Source organism: Eschrichtius robustus, chromosome 18 (genome assembly GCF_028021215.1).
Source record: "Eschrichtius robustus isolate mEscRob2 chromosome 18, mEscRob2.pri, whole genome shotgun sequence".
Taxonomy (NCBI): domain Eukaryota; kingdom Metazoa; phylum Chordata; class Mammalia; order Artiodactyla; family Eschrichtiidae; genus Eschrichtius; species Eschrichtius robustus.
Window position 1 is genome coordinate 21,069,724 of NC_090841.1, and position 24,967 is coordinate 21,094,690.

Genomic DNA, 24,967 nt, shown 5'->3' on the forward strand with positions numbered 1-24,967 from the left:
ATTTAAACTTTCTGTTTTAGCTGGCTTTTTTGGACACTGCTCTGGCAGGGAAAGGGAGGTTACCACCTTGTTACTGCTGTGTAAATGCAGATTCCCACTTGCTGTCAGTGACTGGGGTGGGTGTGGAAATCCAGGCTCCCCATGTGGGCTCCACTGACACCACGGGAGGGGACGGGATCATTCTTAGCTCATGGGAATGAAATTCCTGGCTCCCAACTTGGCCTTCTCTGATACCATCCCAGCAGAGGTTAAAGTCTAGCTGCCTACGCCATTTTTGCAGGCATGGGTAGGGGTGGGACCACGGGTTTTCTGTAGTGTTTAGCTGGAGTAGAGCCTTTAATGTCTAAAAATTTTCTATCTCACTAGGCTGCCCCTTTTCTGGTCCTTTGACTAAAGTAAGCAAGCTTTCATTGGGACTTTTTTTTCTTAATTTGTGCCCATTAGCATTTCAGGTTTCCAACTACTTCACCTTCAAGTCTGAGAAAGCTAAGGCAAAAAAGAAATCCCACTGGACTCACCACCACTGTCATTCCTAGTCCCAAGGAGACCAGCTAGTCTGAATTATTCTCTCCACTTTTCAGAGTGTTCCTATGCTTATTTATATATAATCACCAGGGGTTTTAGTTGTACTTAGTGGGATGAATGGGGAAAAGTACATCAACTCCATCTCCTCAGAAGCAGAAGTAGATAGATCAGTTTTTAAAACTTCAAATACAAATTTCTGCTTTACAGCAGAAGCTCCTTGTAAATGGATAACAGCGTAAGAAAGGATGACTTTATTGGGAGATCTGCAATAAGTGAAGCACTTGAAAATCAGTGCATGTAACAGTGTTGCATAATTCTCTTTCAGAACTGTCTTGTATAGACACCTCATTTTTTTCCAAGCATGCTTTCAGTCTCTAATTTTACATCACTAAATTAAAACATAAGCTATCAATATGACCCAGGCTTTAAGATAAAATTACATCACTCTTTGAGAGGCATAGCTCAACTTCTGATCTTATTTTTACATATCTCTGAAAGTTCACCTCCCAAGCTTATGGCACATCCAAATATCCTAGGCAAATGACAGAGGTCTGACTTGCCCTATGTGACTGTTGAGTCAACCACAGTGGCTTAAAGTGGTGGTAAGAGGGCTTCCTTGGTGGCGCAGTGGTTGAGAGTCTGCCTGCCAATGCAGGGGACACGGGTTCGAGCCCTGGTCTGGGAAGATCCCACATGCCATGGAGCAACTAGGCCCGTGAGCCACAACTACTGAGCCTGCGCGTCTGGAGCCTGTGCTCCGCAACAAGAGAGGCCGCGATAGTTAGAGGCCTGCGCACCGTGATGAAGAGTGGCCCCCGCTCGCCGCAACTATAGAAAGCCCTCGCACAGAAACGAAGACCCAACACAGCCAAAAATAAATAAATAATTAAAAACTTAAAAAAAAAAAAAAGTGGTGGTAAGAGGTTTCTGGGTTTTTTTTCTTTCCTCCTTGACTACGTGTTAAACCATATATAAAGTATCACCTGCAACAACAAAGATTCTGACCTACCTTAATTCAGCTTTAATTTTAATTATAGGATTCACTGCTCATTTGTAGAACTCACTGCTATCTGAAATTGTGTTATTTATTTGTTTCCTTCTTACTTACTCTGTCTTCTCAATAGACTACAGGCTTCTTGCGAGCAGGGACCTTTTTGTTCTTTTCTCTGTCTATCACCTAGACTATACAGCCTGGCACAGACAGCAGTCAATAATCATTTGCTAGTGAAAGGAGAAGATGCAGTATAAAATCCACCCCCTCAAGAAGCTTCTTATATTCGTCTAGTTCATGGCTATGGTACTTCTCTTTAAACATAAAGAACTTATGTAGTAATTCATGATTCATTAATAACTAATACCAGTGTGTTCTTTGGTGACTGACCCTTGTCCTGTTGTTTGATCTTCCACATATTTACGTACGATCCTCCTAACTAGACACAAAGACCATGAGGGTAGAAAAATACATACACAGTTCCCACTAGGAGCTGTGCTGGGGATAGAAACACAACAAGGAATAAGACAGCCATGGTCCCTGCCGTCACCAACCTTGAAATCTTCCCTGGCACCCAGCACAAGACTTCACTCTTGGTAGGAACTCAAACGGTTTGCTTATTATGACACTCGAAAATTCTGGCCGGTTTGGGGTACATAGTAAGGATAACTATAAATATCTTTAAATTCATGGGATATCAGTAAGTAAATTAATAACAGTGCATTTTTTAAAGCACACCAGAACTGAAATAATACTAGCTTTTATACATAGGTATTAAGTATTTCTACTTACATTATCTCATATATTTCTCATAAAATCCCATGAAGGTAGATGGGAACTATTGTTTTTAATACATGAAAAGACTCAAACTCAGGGATGTTAAGTGACTTGTCCAATATCAAACAGTGAGCTGGCTAGATTTGAAACTAGATGTTCAGTCTGCAGTGCTTCAAAGTCTACTTTTTTTTTTTTAAAGATTTTTTTGATGTGGACCATTTTTAAAGTCTTTATTAAATTTGTTACAATATTCCTTCTGTTTTATGTTTTGGTTTTTTGGCCACGAGGCATGTGGGATCTTAGTTCCCCACCAGGGATCGAACCCACACCCCTTGTATTGGAAGGTGAAGTCTTAACCACTGGACCACCAGGGAAGTCCCCAGTGTCTACTTTTTAAAAATACAGAATGCTGCTTCAATTCTGGAAATAATTATTCAGTTATACAATGTCTCCCGGTACCTCTCTGAGCTGTTCCACCAGTTCTTTTTCTTCTCTCAACTGTTCCATTTTCCGCCGAATTGTAAACTGTGGGTCTATAGATTCCAAATTTCTCTGTGGTCTAAGAAACACTGTAACAGAAAGGGAAAAAAGCCTTTATGGAGCACCTAGTACAGGTTGCCCTATAGGGCTGCTCATATTTAAATCAAATAGTTTATTTATCCCAAATAATTCATTCGCCACTCACAAAACAATAAATTCTGACTTCACATGAAAAGCTTGATTCGAATATTCTAGAGAAGGTTATGTATTCAATTATTCAGGGTTGTGTGGACGAACCATCAGCTGAATCCAGGAAAGGGCTTGGTCATCCTTGGCACCATTCCAGACCCCTTCTCTCTCATTTTTCCACTGCTTTTATTCCAAGCTTTCATCTACACTCCAGGTTTCACAATCCTTTCATTAAATTTGGATACTCTGTTTCAACTAATAAGACAGAATTGCTTTACAGGTTACAAACAAGCACAGGTTAAGGATTCTGTTGGCTGAGGTTTTTCACCAGCCTGGGTTAGGAACTAAGTGATAATACACACTATCCGCTCAGATAGGTATCTGAGTGTGGAGGGAAAAATTCTGCCTTCTATCATGTCACTGACAGCAAATCCCCAAAAGTCAGCTCTTCAGAGATGACCACAGACTCCTTTTAGAAAAGCTGGCAAGATGGGAGACAGTTTTAAGAGATCATCTCTGGCTGCATGTCCTTAAAATTACAACCTCCAGAAACAGCGACTCACAGTGGCAACTCTGGAAGGAGTTAAGGCTTGGGCTGCAGAGAAAATGAATGCTCTCAATCTTTGAAGGATGACATCTTTTAAAGACTAACAGAGAAGGTACAAAATATGCTATGTACGGGCAGAGTGATTATGGCAATTTTTATTAGGATACAAAGCCCAGGGCGAATTTAAACTTGAATCTTTTTCTTCCTTGAGATTCTTATCTTATGAAGACTGTCAACTTTCCATGCACACCAGAGGGGGCAAAGAACGGTTAAGAGCTGTAGTTGGCTCCCCGTGTCCCATAGATTTTCAGATTGGGGGCGGGGGGCAACAAATGAGGGGGGCGCTTCAGACAATTTGGGGCAGAGAACTTCAATTTTAAAAATCAATACCACGTAGAAGGCTGCACTGACATACTGCAATTCTAGGAGTTTCAATCACCGTATCTTCAATAATGTAGAATAAGAAGATTATGTAACATTTATTCTATTCTGCCAAACATTTGCTATGAACCACTTTAAAAGCATTTCAATTTATTTGTTTTTTAATTAAATATGGTTTACAAATATACTTTGAATGAAAACAACTGGAGTCCACCATATAATCAATTATCCCATATTCACCCAACTACATCGTTTTAACCTCAATTTGTATCTTTGAACCAAAACACTTTAATAAGTGTCTTGCACTATACTTCTCACATCTCAGTATTTTCTTTCTAAATCAGTTCTCTGATATCTGAATCAGCACTCTTGTCCTCTATAGAGGACCAAAAAGTTGACACATCTTAAGAAATCCGTGACTTACAGAAGTTAATGGAGCGAGGGAATGATCTATTGTATATGTTAACACCTTCTGGAACCTCAGAGAGAAGTCAGCCTGGGGCCTGGGCTTCTGCCTCAAGCCACCTAAGGAAGTCACAAGCAGAAAGAGCCAAAGTCTTGTCACCGAGACCTACAAAAACCAAACCCCACAGGAAGCGAGACCAATTGTTTCAAAAATAAAGGCAAGGCAGGCAAAGGAAGTAGGGTAGACCAACCAGCAGGGAGAGATGAGAAGTTCACAGAGCAAAGGGAAATGAGGAAGAATTTGACAAAAGAAGAAGCACGGAAGAAACTGGAAATGCATTAAATTTGCCTTTGCACCATACTGAGACCAACCAAAAAATCTATCCATTTAAACATAGTGACCAGAAGAGATATATATTAAAATGTAAAGTCTAGAAATAATCCACACCCCCAAAGAAAAAGTCAACCAAATTTACCAAAAAAGTCAAGGAATGTGGACTTAGCTGAGTAATACACACACTGGCCAGCAAGGGGAGCCCCAGAACCGTTTAAACAAATCTAATGTTTTCTTTGGAGGTTTTATTTTCCTTTGCCTTTTTTTCTGGGGGAAATCTTATCTAATACTACATGTTTAATATTTTCAGTATGTTTTTACTGGCAGATTTCATTCTGAATACGAAGCTATCAGGAAGTTAAATTAACCGTGAGCTTTTGGCTAACAGCACACTCTTCAAGTATCTATACCCTGTTAGAGAGCCCTGTGTATGACACCAAGATAATTCAGTGGTATCTGGGTTTTAATTTCCTGGCATTGCTTTTCACCTTAAATTCCCATACGTCTCAAAAAATACAAAATGCATGCTTGGGTATTTGCTTTATGAATGTATGCAGTCAAAAAGTGTTAAAACATACGTGAACCATTATTTTTAAAATGAATACTTCAAATGTACATAAAATTACTGGAAACCTGACTATAATACTACTAGTTTTCTAAATAGAGTAATTATTGTAGAATATATTAGAATTTAAAATGAACTATTTAAACTAATAATAAATCTACAGAGCACATAAGTTTGTTATGACAGAATAATTTTAATAGGACCATTATGGTAGCTCTGATTATTTTATCCACAGTTGTTTTTTTTTTTCTTTCAAGTCATATTTAAATAATAAATGCAGTGACCAGCCTGGTCAAAACTTCAGGAAATTGATCTATGGAGGAATTATTCTGGTCTTCCTTAATTTCATATCACTGCATTTCAAGAACTTCCTTACTTAATTCAGGGGAATAAAAGTTTAGCTTGTGGCTGCAAGACAATATTAAGAGCCGCCCTGTTAGTAACTGTCTTTCACATCAAATGTCACACTGATTGTGTAAATAAGAAAAAAAGAGGGGCAAGGGAGCAGAGTGAGGGTGTGTGTCAGTGTGTGTATGTGTACACACACATATGCATGCACAAGGGGTAGGAAGAGACAAGGAAATAGGTGATTTAAGATGCAGGAAAAAATGAGTCCTGCTTAGCTGTTTAATTATATCAAATATTGATAACATTCAAAGAATGAAAAGGACGATTTGTTCATATTTGCAATTTCTTTAGCTGAAGAGACAAATTTCTAAGCAAAGACTCTGCAGGGAATGGTGAATATGCTTATGCAGAATATCAAATGAATCCGTGCAGGTACACATCCAAGTCCACCGATTTTTCCGTTATCTCTACCTCCTCCTCATCTTCATCCCTGACCTGGGAGTGGTCTGTCAGCTGTGAATGTACAACATGCTTTATCTGTGTCTCTCATGACACTCTTCACTTTCTGTCTTACAGGAGAGATCTGCTTTTCTCCATTAGGACTCTGTAAGAGTTTATGTTTGTTTCCAATTTAAACCTCTACCCCTGCCCCACAAAGCAGTTTGTTAGATGAATAAACAAACAAGTGTTTCAAAAACTCCCTCATTCAAAGATCACTTTATATGGAGAACACCTTGTCAGAGATTACCCTACCCTGATAATCAGCCATCTCAATTTTTTTTAACATGAAAAATCTCCTAAAACTTAGTCTCCAGGTCTGAATGCATTAGACTCTGAAATAAAAGTTCCACGAAGGCAGAGATCTAGTCTGTCTTTTTCAGATCTGTATCCACAGTAACGAGCATCATGCCTAACACACAGGAGGCACTCAGTAAATATTTAAGGATGTGCACAAGAAACTTTTTCTAAATGTTGTAAAAGTATCTTTCAGTTAAGCAAAGAAAGCTCCCTCCTCTAAAAATTGCCTGAAATGCTACTTATTTAATTATTAAGTGAAAGGAACTTTGCATAGAAATTATCAGTCTATATTATTAACCTTTGTTACCTAAATTTAACTCTAGATTTCTTCTCTGTGGACTCATGAGGTTTTGGAATTTGGCTCTCAACTTCTCCTTGGAAATTAAAAACCTGGACTGCGTGTGATGTTGAAGACATACAAATTCAAGGGAAGCAATATGGTGGCTTTGAAAAAGTATCATGAGCTGTAGATCCAGGTTAATGTGAATCAGAAATCTGATTAGTGCATTCATTTATTCCCTCTGGTGCCCAAAAATGAATTATGTAAATCCTCTGCCCTCAAAACGCTCAAATTTGCTTTCTATGGTCTTGGGCAGTTTATTCAACCCAGTGGTTTTCACCTACTTAAACATAACATAAAATCAGTAAAACAATAAGAATAATAATCAGTGCGAAGACTCCATGCTACTCCAAATAAATCAGCACAGGCAGTGTGGGGCATAGGCAGCTATTGTTTATAAAATGCCCAGGTGATTCTAATATGAAGACAGGTTGAGAACCACTGAAACACCTCTCATCTCACAGCTTCAGTTTCATCATTTTTGTAATGGGGAAAATAATACCTAGAAGTGCAAGATTATGGTAAAACAATTCCAGAAAATGTCTGTAAACGGGCCCAAGATAGATATGTCCATTCATTCACTTTCCAGTGAGAGTTTAAAGATCAATTTTAAGTATAAATTAGCACCCACCAATTCACTGCAAATGAAAAAGGGAAAATAATTCAAAGGAAGACAGGAACGATTTTAATTTCAAAATGAAGGGGGAAAGGAAAGAAAGATGCAGAGTAGTAAGAGGGCACAAGAAAAGGAGCAGAAGAGAAGTTTTCAAGTTAAGAACAACTTGAAGTGAAGCTCAGCCCCATCCAGCTCCAGGGGTGGAAAGACATACAGACACATATCCACATCCTTCCCCATCCATTTTAGGAGGCAGAACTTTGGGGACTGTGGGAATTCAAAATCCCAAGGACCTTCTAGCCAGTTTGCCTTTTTTTATTTCTTTGAAGAATGAGTTTTAGGGAAAATAGGGAATTTGAAGTGAGATATATTTGAAACAAAATATTAGGAAGCTATGTTTATTATTTTAAATGTATTTCTTTAAATAAAATTTAAATTTTACTTAAATATTGAAATTTAAATAAAAGGGTAATTTTAACATAAAGCAAGACAGTGAACAAGGTATAAAAATGCCAACTTTACCAAAAATAATTAATAAAAATATAAATGAAAGGCAAGCTACATTATGCTGGGTTGAGTTGGTAATATGATGCCATTTATTTACACAGGGTGAGATAGCTGCAGATATTGGATAATGGAGAAAATATGAGGAAACAAAACTGCTGGAGTAATCAGCTTTGAAATGCCATGAGAGGCCACTGAATAGGATCTACTATTTCAGAGGAACCAGTAAGAACAACATAAAAGTAGGCTGTATTCCTCTTCCAACCTTAGCGCATATACTTGGGGATACATATAGTGCTTCTTCATTAATTTAAAAAATGTATTGGAAAATGTATTCAAATCAGAAGGCAATATTTAGCAAAAGAGAATGAAGATTCTCTTTGAAAGGTCAGATCTGGGAACCTACACAAATATTTGCAAAGATTTCTGTTGCCAGAAAATTAATAGATAATTAATAGAAAATCATCTCTTGCCCAGGGCATATTGTAGACAAATTACAAATAGGGGAAAATAACAACTATCCAATATCTGACATGATTAACCTAGGTAGATGAATACTGAAAACAATCCTGTTATTATTTGTGTGTGTGTGTGGTACAGCATAATAGCTACACATGAATCCCTGGAATTTTCACTCAAACAAAAACTACCAGAGAAGTACTGCCAGGTTATTTTATTTTCAGAAAGATTTTCACAATGATTATTTTTCTATGGAAATCTTAGGACTTTCAATAAAAAGAAGGCCGTCTGGCATAGTAGCTTGCACAAAGAACCCTCAATAAACAGCTATAGATGAAGGTAGATATGGTGGAGAGGAGATGATCAGAGAGTTAGGAGCCCTGGGTGTGACCCCACCCCTCCCTCTACCTAACAGCGTGACCCACATTTCTCGTTTTATTTGGTTCATCTATAAAGATAGAAATCTTACTGCTACGTAAGATGTCTAGATCTTACCCAGCTTAAAAAAAAAAGCCTTTGGTTTCAGATATCACTCCTAAGGAAATACCAAATCACACATAAATCTTTCATTCTAGGCTCATTTCCTTTAAACAACATCAGATCTATAAATAGCCATGCTTTCTGAAAAACAAAAATGCCTCTCTCCCCTTTTTATTTTTAAGTAAAGGAACAGGTTTATCAAGAAAGTTTCCATTTAGCCTTCCTCAACTTCCAGAATTTAAAATGGGATGATATAAGAAGGGACTTTGGTCTCCCTGTTGTTGTTGTTTAATCACACTTGTTTTCAGTTAAAAATTTTAGAAATCTATGAAATAATGAAATTCCTTTTGTAACTAACCTGCCAAGATATACATTATCCTTCTACATAAGGAAGTCTGGAAAAGCAATTTTTGGTTGAATTTTGACCAGAAATCACAGCAAATGTTTTAAATATATGGTTTCTGTTTATTACATATAACATATTGATCTTAGATTAAAAAAATAAGTATTATCAGAAAATACATCTTCTTATTGTGCTTGCATTGTGGTTTTACCCCACATATCACTTCTCTTCCCTATAAGTCATACTCTCTATTTCATTTCACGTTACTTTTATCTTTTGGTATCTTGGAGTAATATGTTTAAAATCTGAAGTAACAGACCAGTATGGAGATTCAGATACCTGTGGTAAGTATATCTAAATAACTATATTTATTTTATTTTCATCTTTTAGGCTACTTCAGATATTAAGTAGCATGAAATCAAACGATATCCACATTAATCCTAGCTAGGTGTCCTCAATTTTTTATTTGCACATTTGGTTCTCAAGCCAAGTTACCATTCTTGAATATCATGTAGATGAAATTACACTCAAAAGGGCTGCAGGTATCAAAAGTCAAAATGTGCAAATAATTTGCAAAAAAAAAAAAAAAGCAAGTGATTTCTCTTCATTTTTAGGAATTTCTCACTTCTAACTATTTTCAGTGCAGTCCTCTTGGATGAGCCACAGTATGTCTTGATTACTTTAAAAATTTCATATGGTAAGCATAGATGATAAAAGATGAAACTCCGAAAGCATTTAGTTCAGAAGCAGGAGCGGCAGAGGTTATCCAAATGTACAAACTCCCATTTATTATAAACAAGCAAACACACCAAAAAAAAAAAAAAAAAAAACCCCGAAGCAGAAAGGATAGAGAAGAAATTATTGTACAGTCCTTCCAAAATTCGGAATATTCAAGATAATTAAATGTAGTTTGACAAACTGCCAGAGAACAATGCACATGCACTTTTCTGGACTTTCCAGGTTTACTATTATCTCTTATATCAGGCATGCAGGAGAATATACGCTCTACCTTCAGCTGCACAGAAATGAATGTTCAGTATATTCATTCATTGGCTTATTAATCAGCACATCGAAGAATAGGTACAAAGCCACCTACCATTGTCACTGTCTCCTTCAGATGGAACACTGTAGCTAGAGTTGTCCCATGTTTGTGCCTGTGTAAGTTTGTTGAAGGAGATAGGAGGAAGAGTGAGGGCTGGGTCTGCAGGAGAGCGAGAGAGCCAGTCCGCGTACGGTTGCACAAGGACCAGGAAAAACCAAAGGGGCAGCAGCATTTCACAAATGGCATAAGGATTGTATGGAAATGAAGCGAATTTCATATTATGGAATTTAATTTCAAATGTACAATACAGGAGAATGAAAGATGGCGCATGGAATAAAAAGAATGATAAAAAACTGAGTGTTAGTACTTATCAATCATATACTTGGCATGCAGTTAATACCGTTAATCGTTAACAGTTCGCAAGCCCACAGACTTAGAGTACTAATGAATCATGTCAGCGGAAAGAAGGAGTACCCATAGATTATGCAGATAAAAAACAAAAGACCTACCAGATACCTTTTCCAAAGACCTAAATAACTAACAATCTTAGCAAATATGATTCACACAAAAAATTTGTTTACATAGAAAAAGCTTAATATGTATAAATATGTCTATTATTTAGAAATAAATCTATTATAGAATCAGTGTTTACCACTGGTGGATTTTTTTTCCCAAGGTAATATAAAATTTCTCTTTAAAGACATCTGTAAGTCTGCTGGCATGCTTTTATTGATAACTGAATCTAGCCAACTCTGCTCAACCCTTGACACACAGGTATACCATTCAATACTGTCTTAGATATTGCTCAGTATAGAACCTATTTCGGACACTAGTAGAGTCTCTTTAACAACAAACCTAATTAACCAATAGATGTCAATCAATTCAAAGCACTTCTAAATTGGTCATTTATGAAATAACATCTCTTTTTTTTTTTGTACTAACTATCCATATAGTAATTTTTGATGTTTAGGAAATATCTATACAATTTTGATTCAATCATAAGGCAGGGCCAGTAAAATACAGGGACATGATTCTAGTAATGCATGTTTGGATATATACAGTTGTCTTTCTTGGGAGGAAAACACAGAAAAAAAAATTTCTTTTGAAGAAAACTATTAGCCTACTTTAAGAATCTAAGTTTCTATTCCCACTTGCTAATTTGAGCAATCTGTTTTTATTTTTTTTAACACAGAAATCACATGAATTCATATACTTAACTTTAAAATAAAAATTAAATCACTTTCTAAAGTTCCAAAGCTACTCAATCAAAAATAATTTCTCTCTTTTTTAGTCATGTGATCTTCAATTAAGATTAGTATGTATATTATTTTCCAGAAAATGTGAAAAATACATACTGTAATATTTTAAAGTCACTAAATAAAAATTTTTAAATTCCCAATACATGATGCTAGTTTCATAACGTTCCAACATGCCACTTGATGTTCCTGAAGAAAAATCAGCATTACTTACGACAACCAAACTCCACAAAGCTTTCAACAACTGGCACAATTTCCACACTGGTTAGTCAGCATTATAGAAAGGTTGGAAGCTAGGAAAGGAAATTATCTTTGTTTCCTGCTATTCAAAATAAATACTTCATTTATTTTTCACCACCACAAAGAGTCTGGAATGGTTCAACAGTGTGGGTATGAGGTTGATAAGTTGAGCTTGGACCCCATAAAAAGAATTGAAAAAGTCACGGAGACAATTTTGCAACTAAATTGCAAAGATGCACATTCAAAAGAATATTAATCTCTGGAGATTCATTCAACTTTTGATTTGCTCAATTATAAGATATTTTTAAATTGTGTAAAAGTGCCTGTAAGGGATAGGAGAAAGTCTGTAGCCCAATATGAAGTCCTCGGGGTATAGAGAACATTCCTGGCAGATCATCACTCAAGGCATGGAAGCCTCCTTTCCTCCCAGCATGATCTGAGACCTTGGAAATGGAAGCCCAACCCAGATCTGGCTGCATACGCTCAGCTCCATGAATGGTGAGGCCAGCCATCTGAGGCCTATTTCATGCACAATTTGGTTCTCCATAAAACACCTCTTAACCCTTGCCACACCCAAGCATCTTCTCAAATGGCTTTGTCTTACAGCCCATTCAAAATGTCAGGAAGCCATTACACCTGGCCACGTTACCCATCAATCAACTTTCTCCAAAAACGAAAATACATTCCTTTATAAAAGAACCATCTCCGTTTTTTTTTTTCTATGGGTACCCTTTTTCAAAATATACACATGTATAACTTCAACTGTTGCCAAATGCTTTATTAAAAAACCCAAGAACATCTGAGTTCTTTACTACCTTTTGCTTAAAGCGTCTGAGTCCTTTCTTAGCACTTACTGAAAAGCATTAGCAGTGAGTGTATGCAAAAGACTTAAGAATCAAAAATATTAAAACAAAGAAGCACCTAAAAGAAGGTAGATAGAGCTAGAACTTTAAGTATGTGGAGAAATCAGAAGAACCAAATTTTTCTATACATAGTCCTTCGTTTTAAAATCAGTAGTTGTTTTGCACATTGCTATCATTTACATTTGTGAATGTACTAAGTTAAAATAAAGTAGGTAATATAAGCAGAAATGCTCTTAAAAATGTCTCCTGACCACTCATGTGAGTCTTGGAATGACCACCCTGTCACATGAGTAAATACACAGACCTTACCAAGGCCCAGAGAGCAAATGAGGGGTGTCTCAGAAAAGAGTCACCAGCCTTAATTCAGCAAGGTACCAGGAACCACCAGGGCAAAGGGGTGGCTATTTTATCAACAGAATATTTCTTTCCCACTTACATGTCCCAACATCTTTTTCTCTTTGCTCTGATTCAAAAGAAGGTAAGATAATCTATTACTGATAACATGGCGTTAATAGGTGATCCACGACCACAAGGCTCGAAAATATGGCCTCCCCACACTGTAGTGGGGTTCTGATGCCACGACTCAAACTCATCGGAGTTGACAAGGCTGCTCGCACTGTAATGTATGCATTTAAAAGGCTAAAGAGAAACTCCTGAGCTGTTCACACGTGCAAGAACACTAAGGTTTCAATTTACCTGATCGAGGCTTCAGGCCAAACAGAGCTGTGCTGGCGTTGGTAGGAGAGATGGCAGGGGAGTTCTCTCTCATCTGTGGTGTTAGAAGGAAAGGACATTTTTTAAAGAACTGGAACAGAACTAGGCATGCTTCTCTATGATCAAGGATTATAATAAAACCACGACCTCCGTGCATTTGCTGCTGTGAGGAAGTCCTGACTAAAAAATGATAATTGACGCATCTTCACATTGCTAATGCTTTAAGTGGTAGATTCGACAGAATGTTGTTTTGGGGGAGATCCGTTCAATCGTTTATGGGCTCATTATAAAACCAGTTCCTAGTTGTGTGATACTGGCAATCCCTTTCTGCTCCCGAATGGATGCCTGCATTCACGTGCAGGCACGCACACACACGAGCACGCACTCACATCCACCTCACAGAGGGCACATCTGATAAAGAATTTCTAACACAATGAGATGAGAAAACAGGTAACACTGAACAGATGTCTCAGCTATAGAGAAACCACACACTGAATCATTCATGGATAACGAGACATTCTAAATGTTGCCTACATGAGCTATTTTCACTTCGTTTTCTAGAAAAATGTTCCCACATTTGGTCTTCAAAATATGTCTTATAAAATGAGTCTTTAATTACGGATAGGGCCGGATCAGGCTATGAGAGCTAATAAGAGATTCCCTCAGAGATTCTGCAATACAATTAACTCATGAATCATCATGGTCTCAGATTATAGATTTCTGTACAAGATATTCCAATTCAGGCTTCACAAAATACCTTCAGCTTTCAGTAATCTTCAGGAAACTTACCTCATTGGGAGAATACTCGCTCCCATTACTCTGTAATGTTAGATCATTTTGAACCTTAAGGAAGAAAAAAAATGCATGGTACGTTCCATCAGACTATAAAATTAGTGAGGCAAGAACTGAGTTTTTCTAACTTCCATCATATCCCTGGCACATAGGGTCACAATGAATAATACGCTGAATTAATTAATTAGTAGTTAAGTAGGCCATACTTACATTTTCTAAAAACATGCAACTATATTCACAGAAAAATACAACTAAAATATCACACAGACTAAGAAAAGGGATTTCCCAGAGCAAAGAGCTCAGTCCAAAGTACCTGTGAACACCAGCTTTCCTTGCTAGGTTACCAAGCAACCTGCAGGCTCCCACCTGCTGGGAGCATAAGGGTTTTTATAAATGGTCCAAGGCAGTAGTTCCCAAATACACAGAATCTCATTGGGAGCTTTTTAATAAATATACATACCCAGACCTAGGAAAATCCTGCGCTGTCAATTCAACATCAGTTTGCTTTGTCAACCAATGGGGAAACTTGATAGTTTATTTTACCCAGATCTGCCTTCTTTATAAGGTAATCAAGAACCCCACTGAGGGAATTCCCTGGCGGTCCAGTGGTTAGGACTCCACGATTTCACTGTTGAAGGCCCGGGTTTGATCCCTGGTCGTGGAGCTAAGGTCTCATAAGCCGGGCGGCACAGCACCCCCCCCCCCAAAAAAAAGCACTGATCCACCCTAATAAAAAATTTGGTGATAGCTAATATAAACATCTTCATATATATCACCAAACTAGTATAAATTTAAGATGTCTGTTCCTATTCCTATTGTTGAGGAGTGCTATTAAAAAATATTCCCGGGCTTCCCTGGTGGCGCAGTGGTTGAGAATCTGCCTGCCAATGCAGGGGACACGGGTTCGAGCCCTGGTCTGGGAGGATCCCACATGCCGCGGAGCAGCTGGGCCCGTGAGCCACAATTGCTGAGCCTGCGCGTCTGGAGCCTGTGCTCCACAGCAGGAGAGGCCGCGATAGTGAGAGGCCTGTGCACCGCGATGAAGAGTGGCCCCCGCTCGCCGCAACTGGAGAAAGCCCTCGCACAGAAACGAAGACCCAACACAGCCATAAATAAATAAATAAATAAATCCCATTTAAAAAAAAAAAAAAAAATTCCCAACTGTGACAAATCCAAGGGAATAACATATTTTTAGAATAAACAGTCATTAATTTCCCTACTCAGTTAAATGTCTGAACTGCTAACTAGTAACTTGCAGGTTTGATTCTCTCTGTAGGAAGCTCATTCCTCTAATTTTCCCTGTTGTCCCCCCGGCAGCCTTCCCTATTGGATATTATTTACGTATGAGAGTATAATTTGCAATTCTTCCTGAGTGGTTGCCAGCGCTGCCCAAACTTGATGTGGACAGTCATCTAAAGAGTGTTAAAAGTCAGATAATGTGATGTGCTGACAATTACAAACCATTTCATAATCTTGGCCTCACCTATCTAACTGGGCACCAGCCTATCCCCCTCAGTGTTTCTTTCCGGTTCATGCTCTGTGCTGATTCGACCATGGCCAAGCTGCCTTGCTCGGCACAGCCTCCTGGGACCAATCCAAACCCTAGCTGCCCCCCAAATCTAGGTTTATTTCCCTTTCCTTAACCTCTTATCCTTTCCCCAGTCTCCCAGAGCACCTAAAACACTCAGGATTATGGACTATCTCATATTCTTCTCTAAGTTTTCTCAATATCTAAGGCTTCTTTCCTCCACAATTTTTAAAATGCCTTGAAAGTGAGGGCAACTTCATCTTCTTCCTATCCCAGTCTTCGACACCCCAAACAAGGCTGAATCCAGCACAAGGACTCAACAAATAGTGGCTAGCTGATTCAAGACTATGCTATAGATACTGCTTTCTTCCTGAATGAGATGGAAGAGAGAATATAAAAATAACCAAACCATAAAGGAGGGTCCCACTTAAGTTCCACATAATCATCAGCACTGGCCTTGCTAATCTAACACTTTCTTTGCCTCCTCCTTGTGACTTTTTTTCCACCAGAGCCAGCAATTCCCCTCCCTTTTTAAAATCATGTAGACATATGTCATGGACAGAGAATTGCCCAAAGAAGGAAGACAATGTGTAAGAATTCCTTACACTGAACGTGACTCCTCATTCAACCAAAAAGGGAAAAAAAAAATATTAACATTGTAAATCAGACATGGAATGGAGATCTTTTTTCCTAGAGGCTTGGTGTCTGCCTGATACTCCTGAAATCATGCACACAGGAGGGCATCTATTTTACTGGAATCAAAAGTGGGTCTGCAGCAGGATTCTAACATGGTCTCAAAGTACCTCTTCGCTGACTGCTTGTTAGTTGCAAGGGGAAAATAGAATACTTAGACGGTGGAGAAATCAGATTCTACCTCGATTGGGTAACCAAATTAACGTCACCAATGAAGCACAGATGTACACAATGTGCCTCCAAATGTGGTACCCTGAGAAGGACACCACATCACCTGTGCAGTATCCCAAACAAGAATGCAGGGACTCAATCTAATCATGAAGAAATATGAGGGATTTCTGTCCCACAAAATAAGGGGCAGTTCATTTTACAAAAAGAGGAGCAGTATATTCTTCAAAATTTTACGGTCATAAAAAAAATCAAAGAAAGGTTATGGAAATGTTCCAGAATAAAGCAAACTATAGTTACCTGACAATTATTGCCTCTAGACTGGATCCTACACTGAAGGGGAAAAAGTGCTATGAAAGACATCATTAGATCAACCTAAATGTTTGGAATATGGATAGCAGATTAGATGAAAATATTTTATCAATGTAAATTTAGGAAGTTGATAACTGAAATGGGGTTATATAGGATAAAAGCCCTATTCTTAGGAAAGGTACACTGAAACGTTTAGAGAAAAGGACTATGATGTATAAAACTTTTCCTCCAATTTTCAGAAAAAGAACTATGTGTGTGGAGGAAGAGAGAGATACTACAAATGTGTGAAAATGTTAATCACAGGTAAATCCGGGTGCTAGGTTATAATTTTTTTATAATCTTTTGTAGAATCTTGCAATTTTTTAAACCTTTTATAAATTTTAAATTATTTCCAAATAAAAAGCTAAAACTAAAAGTGAGTCTGTACAGAATCAAAAGCAGCATGTCTCTAAAGAAGAGCCTGAGGAAATGGGCCCAGGGCAGCCTTCACATAAGCGGCTTCCTGATGTCCCACTACTGGGTCATTCAGTGATGCCTACACCTGGGGAAGAGGGAGTGCAATGATTCTAAGGACCACACTGATGACAGTCACAGAGCAGAGTAACAGTAACAGCTACGTTAGGTGTCCTGGGTTCCAAGATGGATCCCAATTTATAGAAAATAAAGGTGAAGTTAGAGAGGTAGCCCACAGGAGCTCATAGTTATGGCAAGTCTTTGAGATAGGGCCGAAACTTAACATAATTCCAAGTCACTACACTCAACGATGAAACCACACTCTCTGGGAACATGGGTTTTTCGATTACAGTTCTTTTCCTCATTTAACAGAGACTTAGCTAGTTAAGAGTGTGAAACTGCTTTACTATGGTACGTGTCCAGACACCTCAGGGGACATAAATTGGTTGTACTGAAATTAGCCATCCTAAGCCTATTCAGTAAGAAGGGATAAAACGGGTCGTATGTAAACAGTGTTTTACTCCCATGTCGCTGACTCGAGCCTCTCTCTCTATGCCTGCTTCTTCGGGACCTTCCAGGCTCATCTCTAGTTAATATGTCAAATCTGCCTTCTTTACAGACACCCAAATTTCACCCTCTGTAGCTACCTGACCTACCTTTACTCTGTCCCCAAACCCCCCCCCCGCCACCAGTTTCTCTTTGCTAGAGTCACTTATTCCTCCTAGGCATATCCCAAATCACTCATTCTTGTCTCTCAAGTCTTTCCTAGTTTATGTTCATCTGTGGCTGTAAAACTTGCATCAGATGGTCCTACCTCCAGTTTTTGACAGAGGAGGTTTCCGTGTGGGTCTTAGTTGCCAGGGCCTGACTTAAGACCGACCGTCTGACATAAAAAATTTAGAGAACTTAATGGAAACAGCCAACTCTCATCTTTAATGGGAGGTGAGTATAATAGATAAGCAGGAAAACTAAAGAAGCCAGAACTATAAAAAAATTGAAAACTAGACCTTGAACAAATTTGAATATTGATCTCACTAATGAATGTTCCACCCCACGATAAATCTTGGTAAAATATGGTGGCCACTCTTCCGTGGCAGAGTATTGCACCAGAGCTCTGGTGAATCCAAGAGCAGCCTTACCTCACATTCTGGAGACGTCTCCAACTGTATTTGACCACTGTAGGAATTAGAGAAAAAAAATGACACAAAGTGGAATTTAAAGCAAAAATATTTCAATGTAAAAAGGTAAAATACATTGTTATAAAACGGTCAACATACTTTAGTGCAGAGTCTTGTAATTCTAAGTCTTCTGCTGAGTCCACAGGGTAAAAGTTTACAACACTTCGCTCTGTAATATCTGTGCTTAATCTAAAGAGTAAGGGGAAAAGAGTGTTACCAAATTTATTAAACTTCTAATAAATTCTACTGCTTTTAGTCATATATTTAAAAGTTATGTCTATTGTTAAGATTTAATAATGAAAGGTTTATGGTAGAAATTTCAAACTACATGGTATTTTCCCACCATGTGCCAAATACAATATAATGTAGTTTTAATATAATTTTCCATCTGCTTTGGTATCAAAATCCAACTTATTTGAAATATACTAGTAATTTCTGATAAGGGCATAATATTCATAGGTAGCACACACTAAATTTTATTCTAGAAATTTCTTAGTTTACAGAAGCAAGTAAAGTTCTTCTATACTATACTATACATGTACTATATTATGGTATATGTACCAAGGGCATTTGTTTTAACAGGAAGATCTCTTTGATAGACCCTGATACTCTCGATTTAAAAAATAAGAATTCATAAGCAATTTGATATGCATTTTTTACTTCTGAAATTGTCTTACAGTTTCTGAATTTCTGTGATTTTAAGAGCTGAACTTTTTTTTTAAGATCTATAAAATAAGGAATTTCTATAAGTCATATACAAGTTATAAAGCTATTTTAAAAAGTAGGGACGAGTTCATATTATACATGCCCATTGAAAATGGTATCAAACCAACAGTCAGAAATCCTTAAGAGAAGAAACCAACACAAAAGCGAAACAGGATAGCAATATTCGCCTCAATTTTTTGATGTTAAGGTCGTGTGAAAGATAAAGCTCTAAAATTTAATCCTGTAATCAGCGGCTTGACTAAAACAAAGAGATCTGGATCCAGGAAATACGAGATAAAGGAAAACCTTAATGTGTACATAAACTTTTTATTACTATTATTCAAAAGCAGCTAGAAATAAGTGACCTCTTGAAATGCCCTCTCTTTATTAGGACAAAAACAGGACTCTTTCTTTATCCCTATTACACTGGCACAAAGACACGTTATCATCAAGTTAGGACTGTCGTATTATAATATCTATTTCAGGATGTACAACAAAGATCTGCAGCAGCCAAACCAGTGGATTATTTTAGGGAGGAAATCAAATCCCTATAAAGTTTTACAACGTAAATAATTTAAAAATAGCAATCCATAAAGACGCAAATCAACTATCCCTTGGAAGGTTACTCAAGGCTGTTTTCTTCCACGCCCACCATGCTGACTTGCTTGACATCCTTGGCGGCGACTCTCTGCCTCAGACCTTTCCAAGCTGGAGAGGCATCTCCAGATCCTCAGTTCATCCCACTTCTCAGGAAAGATGATGCAACTGAGGTCCAGAGCGGGGAGCCACACCTTCCGGGTCACCCCGATCTTACACTTGGTCCCAGTCCCACATTCCTGGCTGCTGCTATTTCCATCAAACAAGGCTGTTCTTTTCCACTTTGGGGCTCACACAGAAATCTCGAATTTGTAAGAAAAGTTTATTGGAAAAGTAATACAAAAATGTAGAAATATTAAAACAATATAAAGTTTGAGCCCAAGTGGGGCCTTCTCTCTGTCACATCATGTCTTCCAGGCTCTGTCCTGGACTCACATTCCCTTCCCATTGATATGCTTGCCCTTGGGAACCTCATCCCCTTATACTACTTCTGTTATGGCAGCACCTTATGAAAGTAACTTTTAAACCTAAGTCTCGAAGCCCCAGACCTAAACATCTAGCCGCTGAATGGACGTTGTCACATTGCCACCTTGGATTCCGCTCAGCAGGTGCTAAACTGACCCCAACATCCTCCTCCTAAAAACCTGCTGTTCCTCTTGGTTCCCCATCTCAGATGGAGACATGAGGGGTCAGGTCTAAAACACCTTGGACTGTTCCCTCCCACCCTCACCATCCACTTCAAACAATCACCAGAGAACTACCACAGTACCTACCACTGTGTATCTACAATATTTAAAAGTATAAAGAAAAGTAGTAGTTTAGAAATACCCACAGAAAAAAAAATCCATCTTAATATATTTCTTTCTAGTTTTAATTTTTCCTAAGCTTCTTATACAATTGGGACCTAATTCTATTTATATCGTTGGGATCAAACTTTATGCATTTTTTATTCTATTTATATCACTGGGATCAAACTTTACGCATTTTTTATACTTTTTAAAGTTAACATTATATAATGAGCAATCTAAAATATAGTGGAAAGTTTAAAAAACATTTTATGGGTCACATATTCCATCTTATTAATGACCAAAATTTAACTATCTCCAAATTGTTAGATCATTTCCTTTTTTGCAAATATTTGCTATTAAAAACACCCCTCCCCTCAAAATTGCTGTTCATATCTCTTTGTCCCTTAGGATATTTTTTAGAATTAATTCAAAAGTTTTATATCTAGTTTTAGACTATGGCTACAAACTACAAGGATGCCTTCTGGAGTGGTTCTGCCTGTTTACCTTTCCACCAGCAGTTCATTTATTATTTCAAATCTTCACAACACTAAAAGATAAGTACTTATAGCCCATCTTATAGATGAGAAAACTGGGGTACAGAGAAGTTATATAACTTACCCAGATGAACTAGTATTAGAGCTGGGTTTGCAACCAGTATCTGGTTGATTAAGGTATGTTCTTCTCCAGCCATGCCATTTCCCCATTCCTTATAATTTCTCTCTCTCTCTCTCTCTCTCTCTCTTTTAGGATGTAAAACTCAGCTCTTTAAGGAACACACCTTGGTTAGGTGCTTACTAATAAGCCAGGCCCTGAGCCAAACATTAGGGAGAATTAACAACATGAATAATCACATTTTTAAACCATCATTACCTCCCCCTACATATAAAATAAAGTCTCAGCTCCTCCACACATCATTCGAAGTCACGCCTGCATCCCTCCAAAAGGTCTCTCTGGTGAGTCTCAGTCCTGGCTGCACATCAGAAGCACCGGCAGAACTTTTAAAGAATAAAAATGGCCAGACCCCCAGCGCCACAGGTAGTGTCGGGCAGAGTGTCTGGGTTCTGCAACTTCTACAAATGATACTGAAGCACAGCCGGCATGGAGATCACCTTTGCTGCCTGAGATTTTCCAAGCTGGCTCCATTCTTTTTGACCTCTGTACCTTTGCATAAGCTTTTAATTCAATCCAGAATTTGCTTTCTGCTTGAAAATGCCAGCTATTAAAGGCCCAGGTAAAATACTCCAACCTTCAGGAAGGTCAGCCAAGCCATCTTCCCTTCTCCATCTGGGGTCAGGCATTCACTCTAGTTGTCACTCTTCCCCTTCATTTCAAGCACTTAAATCAATTACACTTATAAATCACTACTCAAAGCAAAGTCTATTACTAGAGTTTAAGTTCCTAGAAGGAAGAGATGTGTCTTGTTCATCTTTATATCCCCCAAGGCGCACACTGTAGATCTCTCCATGCTCTAAGCACTCAACTAATGTCTGCAGAATTGAAATGCTTTTCAAATCAATTGCTAAAGATTTCCAGCCATACTCAACCCGAGCTAAAACTATTCTTTTAGAGCCAGACAACAGTGGTAGTGCGCTCTCACTGGCACTCTGGGACTCACTCATCACCCTGTTCATAAATTCCCAGAATGTGGTGTGATTTCCACGCTCACCATATTATCAATACAAGACCACATTATCTTCATATTTAAATTCCTAGGATCCCTGAACAGTTTACCAGGGATAAGCTTCGGATCTATTTCTCTATCAATACGGTAGTTATTACCTGATACCAGGTATACTGCTTTACTGAAAAATATTTTATCTGTGGGAATTCCGTTATCCTCGGCTAAGAAACCAAAAAATATACCTACATATAAAGTGCTTATTATTGATAATGACTAATTCAATTAAAAAATTATCTTGTCACCCAAATCTTTAGAAAATATATGATTTAGTTAACATATATTTGGCACCATCAGAAATAAATATGGTAGTACTTGATAAACCAAGTCTTTCCTTTTTGGACACTCTCTTATATTTCTCCATTCCAGGGGTTTAAACTTCAAGCTATATAAAACACGCACTTTTACCGTATTTCTGTTGTCTAAGAATTATACAAAAATTGCCCTATGAATTCCATGAAGGGTGAATGAATTTCATGAAGGGATGGAAAACAGGGAATTGATCTCAGTCCCTCCAGAAGTTTGACTCTTTTACTTATGGATCTCGGGAAAACAGGCAGTTAAAATGACTTTTCTTTGTTAGTGATTAGTGGTTAAGCCCATACCGTGTGTATAAATATCTTAAAAACTGAGATAATGCACTCAATAAATTAGTGTACATTACTGACACCTGAAACCTGGGCCAAGGAAAGACACACCTACCTGTTGGGATCTTGCAGCAAATCCACTGCTTCTCTCAGCTGTTCAATCATTGCTATATTCATGTCCTGGTCTTTGGATGAACTTATTCTGCAACACGAAACCAAGCTTTAGACTGAAAATGATCACTAGAACATGAATAGCACCTAGGTTCTTAAGAACAAACTTATAAAAATCCATCTGACACTGTAAAAATGATTTTTGACAAACTCAACATTTTAGTGAAGATGTGTCAGTACCCTGTGGGGTGGGCTGCCAGAGTGTAGCAGAAAGAGTTGCTGGGTGCGGGGAGCCAGCTAGGCTGTAAAGCAGCTCACACAAAGTCTCAATGCCCGTGGGCACCGCTCATCTGTAAAATCAGGGCAATGGACCGGCTGGGTGGTTCTCACACTGTACTTTCCTGAGCCTTACGGGGATCCACAGGGGTGCTCAGCTACGGCGGGTCTGCACTACTTCCAATTCCAGTTCAACCAGCCTGGCTCAGTTTTATTGCTTTCATATAATATGGAACTTCAGTGTGGGATTCTGGTTCCCAGTTCAGGCTCTTTCAGCAGCAAAATCACCTATGGTGCTTAAGAAAATATGCCAGCTCTGATACTGCTAAGTAGATCTGTCTGGGGCTTGGACATTTTCTTAAGCTCTACAGATGATACTGATTTACAGGCAGGGTTGCGAACAACAGATATAAGCTTGAGAATGGGGTTTCCAAAGCTTTACACAGTTTAAAAACTCTTTCCCTATAAAATCCTTTTCCCTATAATTCTATGAGCAAGCTAGTCCTCCTCGGCATCACAGAAATATATCCAACAAATAGCTGGTTATACTGGACAGTGGTTTGAAAGGAACTCTGCAATATTTTTAAAGGGCACGAGAGATTTGATCACGGTTACTGCTTTCCACTACAGAATACAAGCCAATGTCTTTCTGTAAGTGGAGAAACTTCTTAACAATGGAGTAAATTCTCACTAAGGGGAAAACCCTCATGAGGTTTGATGGACGGTCCAGGCCTACATGCCAGATCATGGAAAACAAAATCCTGGGAACCAAAAACCTACCCTCTGCCATATGGTCCAAACTCAATCCCCCTGAGTGGTAAACCAGTAAAGTGGTTTAGTGTCTTCTAGATGGATCACTCATGCCCTCCTGTGTAAATCTTTATATGCAACAGAGTAGAAGCAATGTCCATCTGGTACGAGATCCCAGCCCTCTGTAACCCTGGGGCAAGATAATCAATCTCCCTGTGCTTCAGTTTTGTCATCGGTGAAGTGAGGGATAACAATAGGACTTACAGGATTGTTGTAAAGAGGAAATGAGTTACTACCTGTGAAGTATTTAGGACAGTGCCTGGCACGTGGTATTTAATAATTGTTAGCTATTACAACTATTAGACTTAAGACCAAGACATTGAGGTCTATGGTCTTCTCAGATCTTGAACTTGAAGACTCTGGGGAAAGAAGTGGGAACAGGACCACGTATCACTTTAGGTCCAGTTGTCGGTTTGTTCAGAGAAAGGAAAGTAAGCTAGAATCTCTAGTCTAGAAATTCTATCTGATTTCCTGAATCACATTCTACCCACAGCCTCAAATCAGATAAAACTCAAGGCCAAGGAACAGGTATGACCTGGCACAGTATGGCTCCAAACAGTATGGCTCCAATACTATGACAGTAAGCATGAGACAGAGGAAAACTTGCAACTTCTGATCAATATCGTTGAGTAAGGTATCAGCTTGCTCAAAGAAAAGTGGACCAAAGTTCTATCAGGACAAGGCTGCCATTCTGCTTGAAACATGAACTTCACAGGATGGTGACTCATCACCAGCCTTCGGTACTCACATCCCCTCGGATGGCCAGTGCGCGTCCTCTTCTATCCGTAACAGTTCTTCACAGGCCTCAGTCCTTTCCTGTGGACGGAACACATGGGTCTTCTGAGAGCCACTGGCTGTTAACAGTCAACAGTCTAAACCTGCCCTCATCCATAGTCACAACAGCCAAAAGGTGGAAACAACCCAAGTGTCCATGAATGGATGAATGGAGAAAATGTGGTCTTTCCATACAACGGAATATCATTCAGCCTTAAAAAGGACGGAAATTCTAACACATGTTACAACATAGATGAACCCTGAGGACATTATGCTAAGTGAAATAAGTGAGTCACAAGAAGAAAAATACTGTATGGTTC

General features: G+C 38.4%; 1 protein-coding gene across 2 annotated transcripts in view; it reads right to left on the reverse strand.

Moving 5' to 3' along the window:
* LRCH1 (leucine rich repeats and calponin homology domain containing 1) overlaps nt 1–24,967 on the reverse strand; it is a 187,499-nt gene that overhangs the window by 21,869 nt on the left and 140,663 nt on the right. For both annotated transcript variants that reach the window (XM_068526633.1, XM_068526634.1), the window contains exons 10-16: nt 24,622–24,689; nt 22,792–22,878; nt 18,421–18,510; nt 18,283–18,319; nt 13,987–14,040; nt 13,180–13,252; nt 2,753–2,862 (exon numbers count right to left, since the gene is read on the reverse strand). In XM_068526633.1, coding sequence (XP_068382734.1) covers nt 2,753–2,862; nt 13,180–13,252; nt 13,987–14,040; nt 18,283–18,319; nt 18,421–18,510; nt 22,792–22,878; nt 24,622–24,689 — 519 coding nt within the window. The remainder of the gene's footprint in view (nt 1–2,752; nt 2,863–13,179; nt 13,253–13,986; nt 14,041–18,282; nt 18,320–18,420; nt 18,511–22,791; nt 22,879–24,621; nt 24,690–24,967) is intronic.